General features: G+C 35.2%; 1 protein-coding gene across 2 annotated transcripts in view; it reads left to right on the forward strand.

Annotated features, from left to right (window-relative positions):
* Positions 1–19,235, forward strand: part of Xrcc4 (X-ray repair cross complementing 4) — a 193,425-nt gene that overhangs the window by 49,170 nt on the left and 125,020 nt on the right. For both annotated transcript variants that reach the window (XM_041663222.1, XM_041663223.1), the window contains one exon: positions 16,006–16,172. In XM_041663222.1, the coding sequence (XP_041519156.1) occupies positions 16,006–16,172 (167 nt within the window). The remainder of the gene's footprint in view (positions 1–16,005; positions 16,173–19,235) is intronic.

Below are 19,235 nucleotides of genomic sequence, written 5' to 3' on the forward strand. Positions count from 1 at the left end.
TCCCTATTTCCTGCTCTCCTCCCCCTCTACTCTTTCCCTTTTATTTATGGAAAATCTAGGATCCATTGGAAAAGAGGAAATATGAGATTTTTCTGAGCTTGTCTTAGTTTATATAAGATGATGATCTTCAGTTGCATCTCTATATTCTGCAAAAACTGTAATTTCATTCTTCTTTATAACTGAGTAAAATTCCATTGTGTATCCACGCCACATTTTCTTAATTCATTCGCCTGCTGTTGGTCCTTTAGTCTGGTTGTACATCTTAACAAGAGTGAAGAGTGTTGTAATAAGCATGGTGTACACGTGTTTCTATGATATACTCCTTTGGATATTCACTATGGTATAGCTGAATCATATGCCAATTCTATTTTCTGCTTTTAGAGAAACCTTCACATAGATTTCCATGGTGGCTAATTTATATTCACATTAGTAAAGATTACTTTTATCTTAGCAATCTCACTAGCATTTGGTATTTTATTTTGAAATAGTGGCTGTTCTTAACCAAACTAGTATTGATTTGTATTCCCCGATGTCTTTATATACTTATTGGCCATTTTATTTTATACTCTGATAAAACTCTTATCTTTTGTGTCCATTTTGTAAAGGGTGGAAGTCTAGGTACAGCAAAGCTAATTATATTTATTTGTTTATTTGATTGTTTACTCTAGGTCTCATAGGGTGAAAATTGGAGTATCAGCTTGGAGAGAGTCTTTTTTGTCCCACCAGTTAGTTCCCAAATAATGACATAGAGATTTACTAATTACGAAAGGTTGGCCTTAGCTTAGGCTTGTTTTTGACTAGCACTTACAACGTAAGTCATTGCTATTAATCTACATTCGGTCATGTACCACCCATCCTGCTTCCTCTTTGTTTCCTCTGCCTTTCTTTCTCCAGGATTTCCGCCTGTACTTCCTGCCTAGCCGTTGGCCGTTCAGCTTTTTATTAAACCAGTCAAACAGCAAATACATCTTCACACAGTGTACCGATATCCCTCGGTATCAGCTCGGCTGCGTTGTGTGGCAGGCAGCTTCATACAAATTCTTGAAGTGGTCGTTTGTTTTGCCAGTTCATTGCTCAGGACAACTCTCAGGTTCTGCTCGCTATCCTCTTGGCATCCTTTGCCATCAAGACAGCCACAGAAATATTTGCTAAATTTTTACTTCTCCTTTCTCTGATTTGTCTGAATTACAGTATCTTCTTTCTATAGTCGGTGTTGCCCTAATGTAACCTAGTTATAGGAGTAAATATCCCACCAAATTCACAAACTCTTACATACAAATAAATGGAGAAAATATATACAGCATACGTATCAGAGAGTCAGAATCCAGGGAGCCATCTTGGGATTCTTGCATTCCTAAGCTGATAGAACTTCAAATACATCTGTGTCTTTCACACCTCCGGTTTCAAAAAAAAAAAAAAAAAAAAAGAACGAAGACAGAAGAAACCTTATTCTGTTTTACCTGTAAAGCTTTTGGTCCTTCCCACTCCTCCTGAATTTGTTGTAACTATCACGCTCCCTCCCCACACTCAGCTCTTTCTAGGATCTTCAGTTTCATTCTCCTGCTGCTCCCTCCCTCAAACTGCTAAGTGTCCAGTCTTTTTTGCAGGACAGGCTTGAATTTACTTTTAGACCGTTCAAGTTTAAACAGACCGTTGTTTTCCTGTTTGCTATTACTTTTCCTGTTTATAGTGGTTCCTGGGTCACCTATCACCAGAGGGAATGCTTATCCTTAAAATACAAAAATATTCATGTTTTCTCCAATTTGAAATTATTGGAAAATCCATTTTGTTTTTAACAAAGGAGCCAATGTTGCTTTTAGGCATGTTACATGCTGTCTTTATGTGTAGAAAAAATTAAACAATTTCTTAAATTAGAAGTTTTTACTGAATATCATCTAGATTTTTAGGCTGTTGAAAATTAGGCATTAGTATATACAGCACCACAGCTCTGCATGGCAGAACTTCTCTACCACTACCTTATGGCTGCCTCTGTGGATGGGGATGTTCTCTCTCTGTTTTGCCATTCATATTGTTGACCTGGCTCACAGATGCTTGACATGGTAAGCCCTGGCTCAGTACTATTCTCTGTTTTGAATCTTTTTGGTTTTTCTGTATTTCAATGCCTGTTGGCAGACTGTAATGACAGAAAATATGCTTTCTTTATGCCTCCCTTCTGGGCAGCTAGTACAAGTCTTCATATATACTAGAAACAAAGTGAAAATGGTTGAATATTATTGATTGTGCTTTTGCATTGATATATATTAGTTAATGTACAGTGGGCCTTAGGTACGTACATGTTTTTAATTTACAGGTTCAACTAATTGCAGATCAAGTATAACTGTTAAAAGTTATGTCTGTTTAGAATATATACAGGTGTGTTTTCCTTGTCATTGTTCTTTAAATATATATTCCTGCACATAATACAGCAAATAACACTTTCATTATATTAAGTACTATTAATTGAAAGAGAGTTTATAGTATATAGGAAAATGTGTCTGTGTTAGGATACAAATTCTACAGCATTTGATCCAAGGAATTGAACTTCTGTCTTTTAGTATCTTTTATGGGGTGCTGGACAGTTCTCTTGCTGATACTAAGAATTTGTTGTGATATATCAAAAACCCATAGAGAACTGAGTGTACATTATTCTCTAGAACTATTAAAAATCTTGCCAAGTCAATTTTGATTTGCAAAGGATAACCTTTAGACGTGGTCTGATGAATGGTGGTGAAAACTCTTTAATAGTATAGTTACCAGTGCTTCATCCTTTGGGGGAAGTGTAGGAATTGTGACTTTCTACTTTCTTACTGTGTTGCATGATCTGTCTTTTGAGTGCACTGAGATTTAAAAAAAAAAACAAAAAACTTGCATTAGTAGTTCATCCTCTGTAAAATACCAATAGGCATTTTATTTGTTCTTGTGTATTAATCAGTATACATTCACCTTCTGACAAATATTATTATTTTTTTTTTTTTTGGTTTTTCAAGACAGGGTTTCTCTGTGGCTTTGGAGCCTGTCCTGGCACTAGCTCTTGTAGACTAGGCTGGTCTCGAACTCACAGAGATCCGCCTGCCTCTGCCTCCCGAGTGCTGGGATTAAAGGCGTGCACCACCACCGCCCGGACAAATACTATTTTTTATAGTATTTGAGAGTGACAGATTTGGTTATTGCTGAATTACGTGCACATGATTAATAAAATTTCTTCCTTAGTTTTTAATACTTATGATTAACATGAAATGTAAAAGCAATTATTAAACTAGAAATCTCTAAGAACAACTGCAGTGCACTTGTTTACTTACATTTTCCTCTTAGTGTTTGAGCAAGGCATTGTTTTAAGGCCTTGTTTTTGTTTTTTAGATATGTCATTTTGGATTGTTAACAATATACATTTTTTAACCAGTATCCTAGGAAAACTGTTTTTGACTGTAAACAAGAGTAGCTACTAATGCTACAAAGTGTCATAGAATGCTTTTGACAATGAGAAGAAAGGATAGTTAATCCAAGACTGGGTGATACCTCTGCTTACTCACTGAATAAATAACAATGGAAAATTTTACATCATCATTCTTCCTTCATCTATTAAATTATGAGCAAATTCATGTAGTGATCTTGTTTTTATGAAGTATATCACAGGATCAGATGTTTCTGGACTGGTTCCTGCTCAGTGATAGGTCACTGCTGTGACACAGTGTCTAAGGGAACATGTTTTCTGCTTTTCATCCACAGTTTACTTGTTTTGATACTCTCTGATTTAACTCTTAAATGTTGTTAAAGCATTCATGCATTTTGTTCTTATGAATGTACCATCTACATTTATAATAAACAAATATACATAGAAGCCATTTCACTTTTTTTATTGAAAATGATCAGGAAATGAAGTATCCTTAGTATCTATCTATAAACTTTATAAGGCTGAAGTACAGTTTTGATATTGGCAATCTTCTGACTATTGCATATATCTTGACACATATTTTATGGCTGTTGCTATCACAAAAATGTGTGTATCTCTGTTAGTTTACTTGTTAAGAGTAGTTGATACTGCATTAATTAGCACTCCTTTATGTCATATAATTCTCATAAAATGATATTTCTTTATACATCACTTTACATGTTGAAATGAGTGTTATTACATAAGAGTAGGGGCATTGTTTTTGGTATTTCCTTTTGAGGTAGCTTTGCAGGTATTCTATATCAAAATAGTTTTTATTTTTTAATCAATTAGATATTTTTTCATATAGGGGTTTGTGTAAGCTAATACAGGCTTCAAGCTAGCTATGGAGTCTCCGCTGCCTTCGAACTACTATTCTTCCTGTGTCCTCTCAGTGTTGGTTCACATGAGGGCATGCCCGTACTTGGTCATGATGTTCTCTTAGAGCATAATATCATATTGATCAGTTTTGTTTGTATAATTAAAAAGATATCTCCAGAATGACCTTAAAAGATAAGAGTGTGTAAGAAATATCTGCATTTATCAGAGCTCGCATTCATCCTTGTTTGAATTCCTATGGAAGAGGATGAGTGTTTCTTCCTGACTGCATTACACATGTGACTCAGTTACCAAAGCACGTCTAGTAGTGACGTCAAGCCTTTGACACTACTTTTGAGTGATGCAAAACAGTAAAGTTTACCAGACATTTATGTTGCTCCTAACAGTGTTTTCCCGTTGACCTGCCTTCACCTGTGACATGAGTAGTCTTATGGAAGTCGTCTTTTCAGATGCCAGCCTGCCTCTACTCACTCCCTCATTTACGGTTCACAGTTCATCTCCAGCTACTCACTGAATGAACTGTGATCACTGTGTTGCCAAATTACAATGGCTGCTGTATTATCTGAGCAGTGTTTTGGTAATGGGTGTTCTCATTTGACATTGCTTCATAAAAACACAGTTCAGAGAAGCAGAATGATAGCATGCCAAAACAGTTGATTTCTTTTGGATCACTGAAGCCGAGTTTCTGGTTTTAATATTTGCTAACAGCGAGAAGCTGTTCCATGTAAAATGACCTATTTACATAGTTACCACACAACACTTGGTATTTCATACAGTAGGGACATTATTTCTCTGCAAAAACTGATTTTAGTGTTGCAATATTTTAATATTTTGTCTGGCTACTTTATACTTGAGCTTTTGAAATTTGAAAATTTGGTGTAGCTGTATAATAGTCATGGTTCGTAATAGTTTTCTTTATTTACTAATATTGTGGGCCATGGAAAATATTGCTGTTTTTTTATCCACTTATATCAAGCATATATTCTTTGATCCATTTTTCTATACTACTGGTTGCCATGTTCATACGTACAATAAGAACTAAAGAAAGTGTTTGTAATTGAATTTCAAGTTTCCATGCTGGATTCTACAAAAACTTACTGACTACATTGCATGTGTTCTTTGCACAGCTTTAGTGTTAAAATGAGAACTCTAAAATTGAGTTACTTACTGTAACCTCTGGCATGTTTCTTTCAGTATAGACACCTTTTAGTAAATACTCCATGAACAGTAATAGTAGTACAAACATTTTATAGATTTCTTTTTTCTATTTCATACTTCTGCTTCTTAGATTTCTTAATGAAACTGAAATGATAGATTTTACTCTTCTTCTATCCTAAAAAGTATATATACATACCTGTATGTATGTTTTATAAATGAAATGTTAGTGAATTTCACAAATATATAAATATTGCTAATTCATAAATGTTGCTAATTGAAATTGAACTAATGGTATCACCATAGCTCTTTGTTAGTTTTTTAATCTTAATTATAATCTCTTAATCATTTTAAAGATCTGATGACTATAATTCATCAAATTTTTTTGACCAATAAATGTATTCTTCTGTTAAAGGTACATCGATATAGAACTTAGGCATCTTTCACGGAGCTTTCTAATTATAAAACAAAAGAAAAAAAAAGAGAGAGAAAAATAAGCAAACCTAGCAGCACTTTCCTGTGGTGGGGTCTGGCACCTGGCAAAGGGAAGTTTAAATAAGAAGGAGAAGTCATTGGCCTTGGACCTCGAGTGGCTGAAGGAAAGAATGTTCTTGATCCCCTCCACATCTTTGCATCTTTCAATGATATCTTTGTCCATGTCATCGCTTTTTCTGGCAAGGATTAACTGGCGGGATGATGGTAAAGGCTGACCAATATGAGTCCTCCCCGTGAACAGTTATGTTGGTTGCTCAGGATGTGGCCTATATGTGTAAGCTACTAAGTGAATAGGCCTCTACTTATCAAACTCTGGGACACAGGAGCAAACAGGACCAAAGCCCTAGGACATGCAACCATCAGACTTCTTGCTAGAATGAAGATCTGGTGACTGAGCATGTTGTCCCCATCTTCTCTAACAGCACATGCAAGAACGGGTTGTCGTGGTTGCTCTCTGTGAACAGGATTGTTATTATAATCTCAGATTATTTTCTGCTAATAAATTACTTCATGTAAGAAGAGGAAGAAGAAAGCAAGGTGATTGATACATAGTGCAGTATGGAAGCTACAGAAGGTTTCTCTGAAATCTCCCAAGACAGAAGATTGAGTTGTGTGGAGCCCACTGTTAATGGATATTTTAGTTTTATATGGCACCTTCCTTACTTGGTCTAATTTATAGAGATACATACCTTTATAAGTGATTTTTTAAGCAACATTAGGCACATAAAATATTCCAAAGGGATCCTTGATATCAAGATTAATAAAATGGTAATTTAATCTTGCTCTAAACAAATCTCATTCAAACTCTGATTTAATATTATTAATTTTATTTGAAATAGCAAATATAACAAGCTTATAATAATAACAGCTTTACCCTAGCGAACTATCCCAGCCTTTTTTCTAAGACTGTTTCAAAAACAAAAATCAAAAATCAGGTTTGGGGTTATATGCTAAATCTGCAAGTATTTGTGCTTTAGTGTAAGTTGATTGGTGTCCTCTTATTCTGAAAGAGTCTTTGCAAATGTGTAGAGAACATGGACAAACACTCTGATGCACAAAAATGGTGCCTGCAGAATAAATTGGACACAGAAATAAAGATGAAAACATGTCTGCCTCAGAAATGCTTTGTTTAAAAAAGCGTGGACCTTAATTTTTATCTATTTACTAATATGAGGAAGGATAATTGATTACATCACTTTTAGGTCTATTAATTAGTAAAACAGCAAGTTATCAGTATTTTTGTTGAGAACCTTTAGTCATTGATTTCTGTTCAAAAAGGATATTGATCATGTCTCTCTGTATGGAGGGCACTGGAAAACATAATGAACAGCATTTTATACTGCTGTAGTGGAGCTGCTCCTACAGACAGCTTTTCTTTATATTGGGACACATCAAAATTCCAGTATAAAAATAACTGTGGAAGGATCAGAACTATCATATGAATAAGTGTTTAATAGGCGGATTTATCTTATACAGGAGAGTGAGAAAAATTATAAATACATGTAGTGGTGACGATGGCTACAGATATTTTAAAAAAGTGGATTGTGGATTTGGGAGGTGGGGTGTTGTAAGAGATCAAGCATGAAAGATAAGCAGGCACCAGCCATTAAAGCCTCACTGTTTGGGCAGGAAAGAGGCATTCGACTCTTAAGCTAGGATTAACAATCAGATTAGAAGTTTTAGAGACCACGTGGTAAAAGCGGAGATGGAAACAAAGGACTGACAGTGACATGAAGTGTAGCTGGAAGGCTGTCACATCATCCAAAGGGCATGCAATAAAACTAGCCCTAAGAGAGGCCATTGAGATCGAGGGAAACAGAGAAACCTTAAGTATTTAATGTAGAATTGACAAAAATTTTTAATTGAAAAGATGGGGGAAACGAAAACAGAAGCAAGGATTAGATTATAGACTAACTTTGGTTCCCAGTTGGGAAGAGAATTTGATTGAGTCCTAGGGGTAAAGCAGGTTTGTGAAGTAATGGGGAGTTTAGTTTTTGATATTAATTTGTGTATGTTCCTGGTCATAACCAAAGACAGCTTAGTATGAGGGTCTAAAGCTGAGAATTCTAACCTCATGAAACAGTCTTGGCAGTTCTCAGCATGCTGCCAGTGGGAAAAACCTTGAGAGTGCTTAAGATGACTCAGAGAGAAGAGGGAAAAAGAAGAGGAGTTGAGAACAAGAATACAAGCAGCCATTAAAGATCCGGTCTAAAAATAGGAGTCTGCAAAGGACACTGATAAGCAGTAGAGGATAGAAACCAGGCCAGTGAGGTGTCACTGAAGCCAAGACCATGCATAAAAACCGGGGCATGTGCTCTGGCTTAAAACATTAAGGGTTCCTGATTTACTTGAATATCTAATAGGAGAGGTAGCAGGGATGGGAAAAGAAAGGAGTAGTAGTAGAGATAAGGGTTTTTTTTTTTAATGCAAACATACAAATATATGCAGAAATGCAAATATAAATGTTGACCATGAAATCATACAAGAGTTTGCAAATGCTGCAGAAATGCTGGTCCTGATCTTCATTTGTTTCTTCTTATCCTGTCCCTCTTTATTTCACATCCATACTGTGTGAAGAGGTTCAGATGTGCCAGGGCTTGGTCACCCTGTGTCTTTGTATCTGCTCTTTCTGCATAGTGTGATCCTGTGCTCTTTAGTCCCGTCCATAACTAGCTTTTACACAGTCTTCAGTGTCTGCCTGATGACAGTTTCTCCCAAAAGGGCAAGCCAGCCTCCTGAGTACTACCCAGTATTTGCTCAGTCTTTCATACTTCCATATGATTGCTGACTTAAAGATCCTCCTCTCCCTCTATGTGATGTGTTATTAACATGGAAAACATGTTTACCAGTTTCAAACTGGTCAAAATTCCTGTTTTAAGATGCCTAGCATACACCATATCCTCAGAGTGTATACTGAGTGAGCACACGAGAGATGTGCTGTGGAACATCTGAGTGACTGAAGACAGAACTCAGCTGGAAGGTTATTCTTCTAATGCAGGAAGCACCCCTTTCCCTGGAATATGCAGCAAGGATATGAAGGCCGTAGAAACCTCACTTTACCTTGAAACTATTATGGTGGGGTATTCTGGGGCTGAATATTTTGGAGGCACAGGTTAGCATGGAACCCTGTGGAGTTAAGGAGGGACGGAATTTACTTTGGTTACATGTTTGCTACATTCCTGTTGTAAGCATAAATTCAGCTTATTGCCTCTGTTTACAGCCAAACTTTTCATGTTCTTATATTAAAAGAAAATTTGAATAGGGGAAAAAGTCTTCTGTCCAACCAACTCTATAGGAACTCACCACAACCCTGAATTGACTGTCTTTCAATTAACATTATTCATAGAGAACTTGAGGACTCTAATCATTACTAATTGGCCTTGAAAGAATCAGGCTGGTCTAACACTGTTCACTGATCTCTGGTAAGGGAGACATATGAGCTGTAACCAGTAGGAAAGGCAATGCATACTGACAGTCTTTAATTAATAGAATGCAGATAGCATGTGTGTCAGAACTTTGAGGGGATTATGTGTGCTCTGGAAACTAGGAGGCAAAGGGCTTTTTGCTAATGAGGAAAGGGGGTGAGGAGGGTGGAGAAGACTTGGAGTTTCTGAAGCAAAACAGAGGCTTATCACCACCACAAGATTTGTCCCAGAGAAGCTGATCATATGACAGCCCATTTTTACCCTTTCCCCAGCAGCCCATTTACTCATTTAGAGAACTCTGACATCTGCCATTTAGATGGATTAAAATTGGAAAGAGTTGTTGAGGTCGTTGTTAAGAGTGTGGTTGGAATTTTCCCTATTGCCTGACTGAAGCCAAGTGAGATTGGTTTCAGGAAAATGTAGATTGTGCCAGCCAGTTCCACACTAGTGAAGTGAATGCAGAGGATTGATAATGAACTAAGCAATAACCAGGACAGTCCACAGTGACTCAATACACAATATCTGGTGCACAGTGAATCCCATAAGAAATGGCATATATAACTTTATTCTCCTAACATGTGATCTCATGTACACTTCTACAGAAACAGCACGGTGTTTAACTTTTCATTCATTTTTCTTTTATGTGTTTTAAAGGAACACATAAAGAAATCAATCTGACACCCAAATATCATATAAGCTGAGTCCTAAATTATTAAACTTCCACTAAAAGTTATTATCATAAAATAGTACAAGGAACTAAAGGTGGTTGTAAAAGAGGTTAGTTGATACATGCAAACTAGCCATCATTTTGATGATTTGTTTTGTTTTTTTCTTTTGTACTGAATTCCATGTTGTTTTGACTTAATATTGCTATTATCTAAATGGATTTTTTGTCTTATTTTACATGTTAATTTTTGATTATGAATATGGCAGTTCTAAACCAGGCCTAAATTAGTATGTACTCATGAATGGGATTAATAATCCCCTTAACAAAGCAGTGTGAGGGACCTTAGAAGTTAGTTGTCTTCTAACCATCACAGGTATCTTCTGGGAGGAAAAGCTCTTGACTAGACACTGAATGTCTGTTTTCTCACCTTAGACGTCCTCGAATCATGAGCAATACCTTTCCATTGCTTTTAAGCTAGCAAGTTTGAAGCATCTTGTACCCTGAATAGACTAAGACAAGTGTCTTGCCTTGTGAGGATTCAGAATATTCTCAAATTGCTTCTTGTCAGAATATGTCTTGTTCGTTCTGGAAAAATTAGTTCACTGTTTTCTGTTTTCCATCCTTGCAAGAGAAATCAAAGTGTCATTATATTCCGGATCCTTCATGTGTAACCTGTTTCGTTTCTCTGGGAGTTCTTAGAATCCTCCTTTTGTTCCAAGTGTTCTGAAATGTAGTGATTGTATTCATATGAATATCCTTCTATGAATTCACTTTTTAAAGAGTACTCATTTAAAATTAAAATTCAAAATAATCAGCTTATTAATATTTTTATAATTACTTTAAAAAATTCCATGTCCTCTGTTTTGTTTCCCTTTCGATGACTGCATTATGCGAATTTAAATCCCTCTATAGGAACTCTTGATTTGTATTGAGGTCCCTCAAGTTTCCTTTATGATGATCCACGAAGACCTAGTGAGTTAAGCCTTATCAGCTCCTCACAGCCCTGCCTCTCAATACCACCGTCTCTCATTTGCATCTCTATTATTTGTGTACTTGTGTGTATTTCTCTGTTTCTCTGGCAGTGACTTAGTGACTTTTGCTGTGTGTCTGTGTACTCCATTCTTTGGTTCTTGCTGCCAGGAAGTGATATTTCAACTTGAGGTCTAGCATTCTGTTTGTGGACTTTGACAAAAAGCCTTGTAAACGTGGGTGTCATCCTGTTAAATGACTTTCAGTTTCTACTTTAATTCTCTTGGCCAGCACTGGAAATGGATTTGGCTGTTGGTTTTTGTCCCCCCCCCCCCCCCCTTAGTCCTAAAGTTGCTAATTATAGCAGAAGAGCTAGTTAAGTGCCTTTTAGCACTGCCTGAGCGGGAGCACCTGAATGCTAACTTTTAACAAGATACTTTTGGCAAAAAAACTCAGTTAATTAAATCATCACTTTTTGTTGTTTACCCATTTTTCTCAACCTTGTCAAAAGAAAGGTGTTTGTTGGAATTATTTCCAGGCTGGTCATTTGTTTTCATTTGTCTCTAGGTGAACTTGGACATCAGAATAAACAGTATTAGTTTTTAGTGTGCCCTGAGAATCTGCTTTAATGAATGATTAATGACTTCTTGTGTTTATGATATGGTGGCATCCTTGGTCAGTGATGCCAGAAAAAATTCCAAAATAGCAGCAGGTATGACAACTTTGTTTCCTAGAGATCTCAGATCAAAATATAATTAACAAATTTCTTTCTTAGCATTATTTTATGTATTTTAATGCCAAGTATAGTATTTGAAACACTTATAATCAATAGTTTGAAAATTGTTAAGCCCTGTTCTTTCTTAGCAATAAATTCAAAAAATTAAGCATACCAATAACTTTTTAAAATCCATCTTATATTTAACTATTTTATTTTGGGACTTAGGGATACTTAACATTTTCATGATTTTTAGGGATCTCAGCTTTGAGTTTAATAGTCTATGATAACTTATAATGGAGTGGTAATAATGCTAGCATAAATACTTTATTTAAAATGTGGGCAATATCTGTGTGATGACTTCTAATAATTATGTGCTTTCTTCAAGTAAAAGTAGTTCAGTACTCTTTTGAGGATGGTAGGGTTAATGGAAGTGCACTATAAGTTCAAATTGGGAGGAGCCAAATTTTTATAGTTAGGGTGTGTGTGTGTGTGTGTGTGTGTGTGTGTATGCATGAGTGCTGTGTTACTAGGTTCTTGTTCCTTCATAGACTGTTTACAAAATAATGAGCAATCCTTTTCAGTGTTCATGAATCTCAGCGTTACACACCTGTACTGCGTTTAGTACACATAATAAGCAGTCATTTGACAGTGTTCATTATCTCCAGTGTTACACACCTGTTCCATGTTACATTACATAGTGAGCAATCCTTTGACAGTGTTCATGAATCTCCAGTGTTATACACCTGTTCCATGTTACAATACATAGCGAGCAATCCTTTGACAGTGTTCATGAATCTCCAGTGATACACACTTGTACCATGTTTAGTACACATAATAAGCAATTCTTTGAGAGTGTTCATGAATATCTAGTGTTATACACCTGTATCATGTTTAGAGCACAGAGATTGCATTTGATTACTCGGGACTCCTCCACAAATAGTTGTCAACATTGGTTTCCAAAGTAGAGAATTTTGCAGTTGCTGTATAGTATGTAATCATTTTTACATGACCAGCATAATAAGAATGAATAGATGAATTTATTCATTTTTCTTCTTATAAATTTTCTGATAGTGTTATATTATTTGTAGGACAGAATGATTCAGAAATAGGCAATGGCAAAGTTAACTAAAGGAAATAAAAATAATTGAAATAGGGTCTTACTCAATTAGTCGAAGCTGCGCTGAATTTACTCTGTAGTCCAAGAAGTCCAGTCTTTGGGTTTCATGCCCAGATACTTGCCCTTTATTGCATTTTACTGTAGGAGATAACTGATGTTCATACCTTTCAAAGCATAATGTAACCCACAGCCAGAAATTGCTTACTCTGAAGGAGAAACAAAACTTTGCATTTATTTTAAACATTATAATTAGTTAAAGAATAAGTTAAGATTATTTTTAATTTGAAAAAGAGAACATGAATATGAGAGGAGTGTTAGGGGTCGATCTGGCAGAAGTTAGGAATGAGAGATGAATGTCAAAAACACTATATTCATATATGATATAAATTTTTAAATATTTGAATGATATTTTGACTAACATTGATTTAAAATTAGTTTTTTTCTTCTTTTTTTTTTTTTTTATTTTTCGAGACACCGTTTCTCCGTAGCTTTTGGTTCCTGTCCTGGAACTAGCTCTTGTAGACCAGGCTGGCCTCGAACTCACAGAGATCCGCCTGCCTCTGCCTCCCGAGTTCTGGGATTAAAGGCGTGCGCCACCACCGCCTGGCCCTTTTTTGTTTTTTTTTAAGACATGATATATAGGGCCACCTTGTTCTTGTTTCTGCATTAGTACTTTTGTAGATTGTTTTATTCAAGCCAAAGTGTGCACACATTCCCTATACACTTGATATTTTAAAAGTCTCCCATGATGAAAACCTTTCTTCTGTAAAAACCCACTGACAGCTGTAGTACAAAGAGGATGCCGTCCCCTTTGGGGATCTGTGTGTTGTTTACAGTGTCTTCTGTTGCTTACAGTTAAAGTACACTTAGTTCTTCTCTTGCTTTATATCATCACTAGGTAATGTTGTACAGATGACCTTTAACTTTATATAATCACTAGGTAATGTTGTACAGATGACCTTTAACTTTATATCATCACTAGGTAATGTTGTACAGATGACCTTTAACTTTCAGTTTCTTTACACTCAGAAAAGCTTCAAAACGTACATGTTCAATTTTTTTTCCAATTTTTATAGTCTTCATGTCAATAATTTTTTTAAAGTTTACCCTTGTTACATGGTCTCGTCTTTTATTATATGAAAAATTTTAAATGCTCTTGACCATATGATTCAAAGCCTAAAATAAATAATTAAATCAGATATAGCAATCACAAATAATTTAGACCAACTGAATTTCTGCTCTTTTCCAGTACATTTTTGTTTAATGTTTCTTAAATTGTTTAATTCAAGAAAATGAGTCCCTTTCCAATGGGTATACTCATTGAAATAAAGGAAATTCTTTTGTTTATCTGATACTATTTTAGTTTTTTTAAGATCTCATAAAAGATGCGATAAAACAAAGGATTAGTGAATATTATGAGCAGTTTAGGCTTAAAAATAGTGATGTGTCTATATATATTTTGTGGTTAGTAATGTAATACTTTATCCTCTAAAATATGTTTATAATCTCAAATCTATACTATTTCTTTTAGCTTCTTTTTTTTTTGGTGTGACAGAGTTAATTTCAGCTCACAGTTGAGGATACAGCCTGCTGTAGTGGAGCACCGCCACAGTCGCTGGAGAGACTGGCTGAGCTCTAGCCACACGCACTGGTAGAAAACAGTGCACACATCTGTGCTGTGCTTTCTGGTCCACTCTTTTACTACCCAATAATTAACTTATTCATGATTATCGTCATAGGCATATCTTCAGGTCAACCTGATTTAGACAGTCATTGAAACTGTCTTCCTCAGTCCTTCTGGATTGTGTTGCGTTGACAGTTAAAAAGCAACCATTACAGCACTGATTTTCTTCAGTTATTAGATGAGTATAAATGTCATTCAACATCTAAGATTCATATTTTAACCTTTTTGTCATTGTGTCCATGATTTTAAACTGTCTTCTAATCATATGTTCTGTACGAACATTTAAATCAGGAAACTCTTATGTAGAAGAGTTTACCTTTTGGTGTTATATATCCAAATGACAATAAATTAAAGGAAATTACTGAAGTTATTAGTTGCCATATAGGTTATAGGCCTGGATTTCTGTATTAATAACTTCTATTTAGATTATTTTGTTTGATTTTTTTTGTTTGTTTGTTTGTTTTTCGAGACAGGGTTTCTCTGTGGCTTTAGAGCCTGTCCTGGAACTAGCTCTGTAGACCAGGCTGGTCTCGAACTCACAGAGATCCGCCTGCCTCTGCCTCCCGAGTGCTGGGATTAAAGGCGTGCGCCACCACCGATTTTTATATTGTATGATATGTCTCAAAATTCTCAACCTGAGAAATGAAACATTTTCAAAATATTTACATTAAATACATAAACTACTAGAAAGTAATGATCTAGGAGCAAAAAATTGGAAATAAATCCCAAACAAGTGACTTTTTGATGCTAATGATATCAATATATGTTTATATAAATATATAGATAATTAGTACATGTGTTCATTTGAGTTACATAACTAACACTTGCATTTAGTGCTTTATTCTGGTTACTTCCTAAAATCGTTGTAAGATTCTTAATTTTTATGAAAGTATTGTATTCTTTTATGTTGTATTCATTTAGTAGTATTATTATTAGCAAGTCATAATCTTTACATAAGAAGGCAATTCCTTTGTAGTTTCTCTAGATTATCAGTTTCTCAAAATTCTTTTAATATCACCTGGGTATTTAATCATTTAACTTTTAACTATTACCAATACTCGATATTTCTTCAGTAGCACCTTATATATGAATTATTCCAATTGTTATATACAAATATATCCTTTTATTTTAGTAGTACATGAGTTAAAAATCATAATGTGTAGCATGTTCCTTTACTCTGAGCAGAGGAATGTACACTTAGGCTTTTATAAGTGGATGGTGTGGCATATCCAAGAGTAGGTATTGCTTTCTTTTCTAATACAAAATTAGAGACATTATTTTTAGGCTATTATTAGCTGATTCATATCATAAATGCAATAAGAAACTAAGGAGTGACCCAATTTTGTGCTGTATGTTGACTGTAGTGTATGTGGTAAGTACACTTTCTGTTTTAAACTCATACATTTATTCCCCTCAGAAGAAACTATGTTTAAAACTGTTTAATTGTTCATTTTCAACACTATTCCAAAACTGAACGTTTTCCTTTTATTTCTTTTTGTTCTTTTTAGTTTAGACTTGTTTCCTTCAACCTAGACAAAGTTCAAAACTCAACTGAAGTCATTAGAGAACTCATTTGTTACTGCTTGGACACTATTGCAGCAAAACAAGCCAAAAACGAGCACCTGCAGAAGGAAAACGAAAGACTCCTGCGAGATTGGAATGATGTTCAAGGCCGGTATGTAAACAGTGTGCTTGCATCAGGAAAACACTGAGCTCTTTCATTCCTGTAGACGTAAGCTAATGATATATAAATTTACAACATATGTAGAACAGGCATTTTATAAAATCCCTCCCTAATTATTCCTTTACTCAATTTTATTCAACCACGTTATTAGTGTCTGTTTTGTACAGCAGGCGAGTATAAACCATTTCAGCTCTCTTGTTGCTTGGTAGAGTCAACAAACAAGAAAGTAAGAGGTGACTTCAGATCAAGTATCACAGGCCATTATTATACTGTTAAAAATTAGTAGCCAGAGTGTGTTGCCTGCTGACAGTCTGTGTGTTAAGCATACACATGGCCTGACCTAGTCCTCAGCACTTGCAAAGAATAGGGATATTTATAAGGAAAGGATTAAAGTAGCTTAATTTATAGGATTAATAATTAACAAAGGAGATATGAAATATAAATAAGTAGAGTTGACTTTTTGTTTGGAGTTGGTGAATAATAACTATTTCAAATGATGTGTGTCTTGGCCCCACTAGAGACATTTCCCCTGACTGAAAATTCATGCTACAATCATTTTTAAAAAATGACATAATTGTTGCTACTGAATAAGACATTGAAAAGGTTTTCATTTTCCTGGATTTGCCTCTTGTATTTTTTTTTTTTTTTTTTTTTTTTTTTGGTTTTTTCGAGACAGGGTTTCTCTGTGGCTTTGGAGCCTGTCCTGGAACTAGCTCTGTAGACCAGGCTGGTCTCGAACTCACAGAGATCCGCCTGTCTCTGCCTCCCGAGTGCTGGGATTAAAGGCGTGCGCCACCATCGCCCGGCTGCCTCTTGTATTTTGTTAATGTTGAATAAGAATGATAGATTTCTTTCCAATTACTACTTTTTCATTTAAATCATGTTTTCTCATCCAGTATATAATTTGTATTATTCTGTCTCACAAAAGGTGTTTGAACTGCATTATGAATACTTATATGTTCACAGAGACTAATGTAATATGTATATGTTTGTATGTACAACAGTGCTTGGAGTAATTGAAATATATATATATATATATGTATAGTAGATTTTAAACATGTCTCATTCAAGGTCAAGGTATAATAACAATCATCCTATTTTAAAGAAACCTGTGAACTTTTAGGATAACTATTGTGTTTGCTGTATATGGACTTGAAGAGTCCTTGAGGAAGTACATATTAAAGAGTTTGATGGTTTTCATCATATGTATATGAGAATGAGCATAATTAAAAGAAGTTATTTACAGTAAATAAAATGAATTAAGGTAGCTTATGTAAAATTGAATAACTAATTCCCAGTTATTGTAAACGGAGACTGCTCATTTATTTCCTGGCTGCCCAGACCTGAATAATCACACAGAAACTATATTAATTGCAACTGTTTGGCCTATTAGCACAGGTTTCTTATTAAAGAACTCTTACATATTAAATTAAGCCGTTTCTATTAATCTCTGTATTACCATGAGGTTGTGGCCTACTGGTAAGGTTCCGGCAGCTGCATCCTTTTTCTTTGGCTGCTACACGGTGTCTCTCTGACTCCCCCTACTCTCTCTATATATCTTTATTTGGATTTTCGACCCGACTTTACTCTGCTAAGTCATTGACTAAAACAGCTTTGTTCATTATCCAAGAAAGCAATACATATACAGAAGTACATCCTGTATCATCTCCCCTTTTTGTTTAAATATAAAAGAAAGTTTCAACTTTAGCACCATAAAATTTTATAGAACAAAACAGATATCAAGCAGAATTACAGTTACAATATTTCATTGTAATTAAAAAAATTATATCTAATTTATCTTTTATCAGAACTAAGGAAAACTGTAATTATAATTCTCTCTCTTTAACTCCATCAAATACTCCAGAAGGAAATAAAATTACCTAGGTGTGCATTCTAGGTAACTTCTAAAACTCTAGAATAGACAGAAACATCTTGCTGTCTGGACAGTCACCTGAAGTTCTTCTGTATGTTGGAGCATCCATTTTCAGCTTACAGGACAGTAGTATCCAGCAGAATTTTTGCTGAAACAGGAAATTTGAAGGCTTGTTTTGACTGGCAAAGTTTATTAGTTGCTTTCATCTGTGTCCTGTAGAATATCTGACAGTTTCTTCTGTGAAGAAGGAACCATGAAGAACTATATTTATATGTGTATATTTATGTATATTATATTGCCTTTAATTGAAAACAAACATTTCCAGACAATCATTTTGAAAATTTAGCTGTTCTTTTCTCCAAACTACTTTCTGCTGTTTGTTGGGCCTAGTATTTTTCGGGCTCATGGAGACCCTTGGGAGGGATCTTGTTCCATCAAAACCACATTAGCCTTGAAGGAATCCACAGGTTTTCATGCTCTGTGTAAACAAAAGTTGAACCTCCTTTCTAATGGAACATATCCTTAGACTCAAATTTTGAAGTCAAGATAACTTTATGTTGATCTAGCTTAGCAGCCCCCCCCCAAATCAAATGTCTCTCTGTAGTTAGCTCTTTAGCAGTCAAAAAATTTAAAGAAAACACAATAATATATATAATCCAGATACTCTGTGTATATACCATCTTTTCATGGCTTATTTTGTTTACTCTATTTTTAATATTTATCTAATTATCTTTACTTCTTTAATCTATGACTGTTGGTACTCTTTTATATTATGCTAACTATCTCTTTAAAGATTTTGTTTTATTTTTAAATCCATTTACATCTTTTTATAACTGTCTATATTCTTTTTCCTCTATCCCAAGCCTACATGTATTTTTAAAATACACTGTGTCTTGTTTAGAGGCCTTTTATGTCTGAATCTGTCTTATTGTGTATCTATAATTCTTTTTTGACAAAGAGCATTGTCACTGGTAAGCAGTGTGGTCGTGGCAACCCTGGATGCTGACTGACTCTACTTCTCTTGGCCTTTGAGTGTGGCTGAGGTATGGAGGTACATTTACCACCTCTGTGAGCCATGCTCACTGCTCCAGCTCCAGCTCCAGGGATGCAACCTGTCTGTCTATGTTTCAATAAGCAAGCTGTACCACTGTGCTTACAAACCCCATTTAAGTTCAGGACCT

Source organism: Microtus oregoni, unplaced genomic scaffold (assembly GCF_018167655.1).
Source record: "Microtus oregoni isolate MIOR12 unplaced genomic scaffold, Mior012 000014F_ref0000157, whole genome shotgun sequence".
NCBI lineage: Eukaryota > Metazoa > Chordata > Mammalia > Rodentia > Cricetidae > Microtus > Microtus oregoni.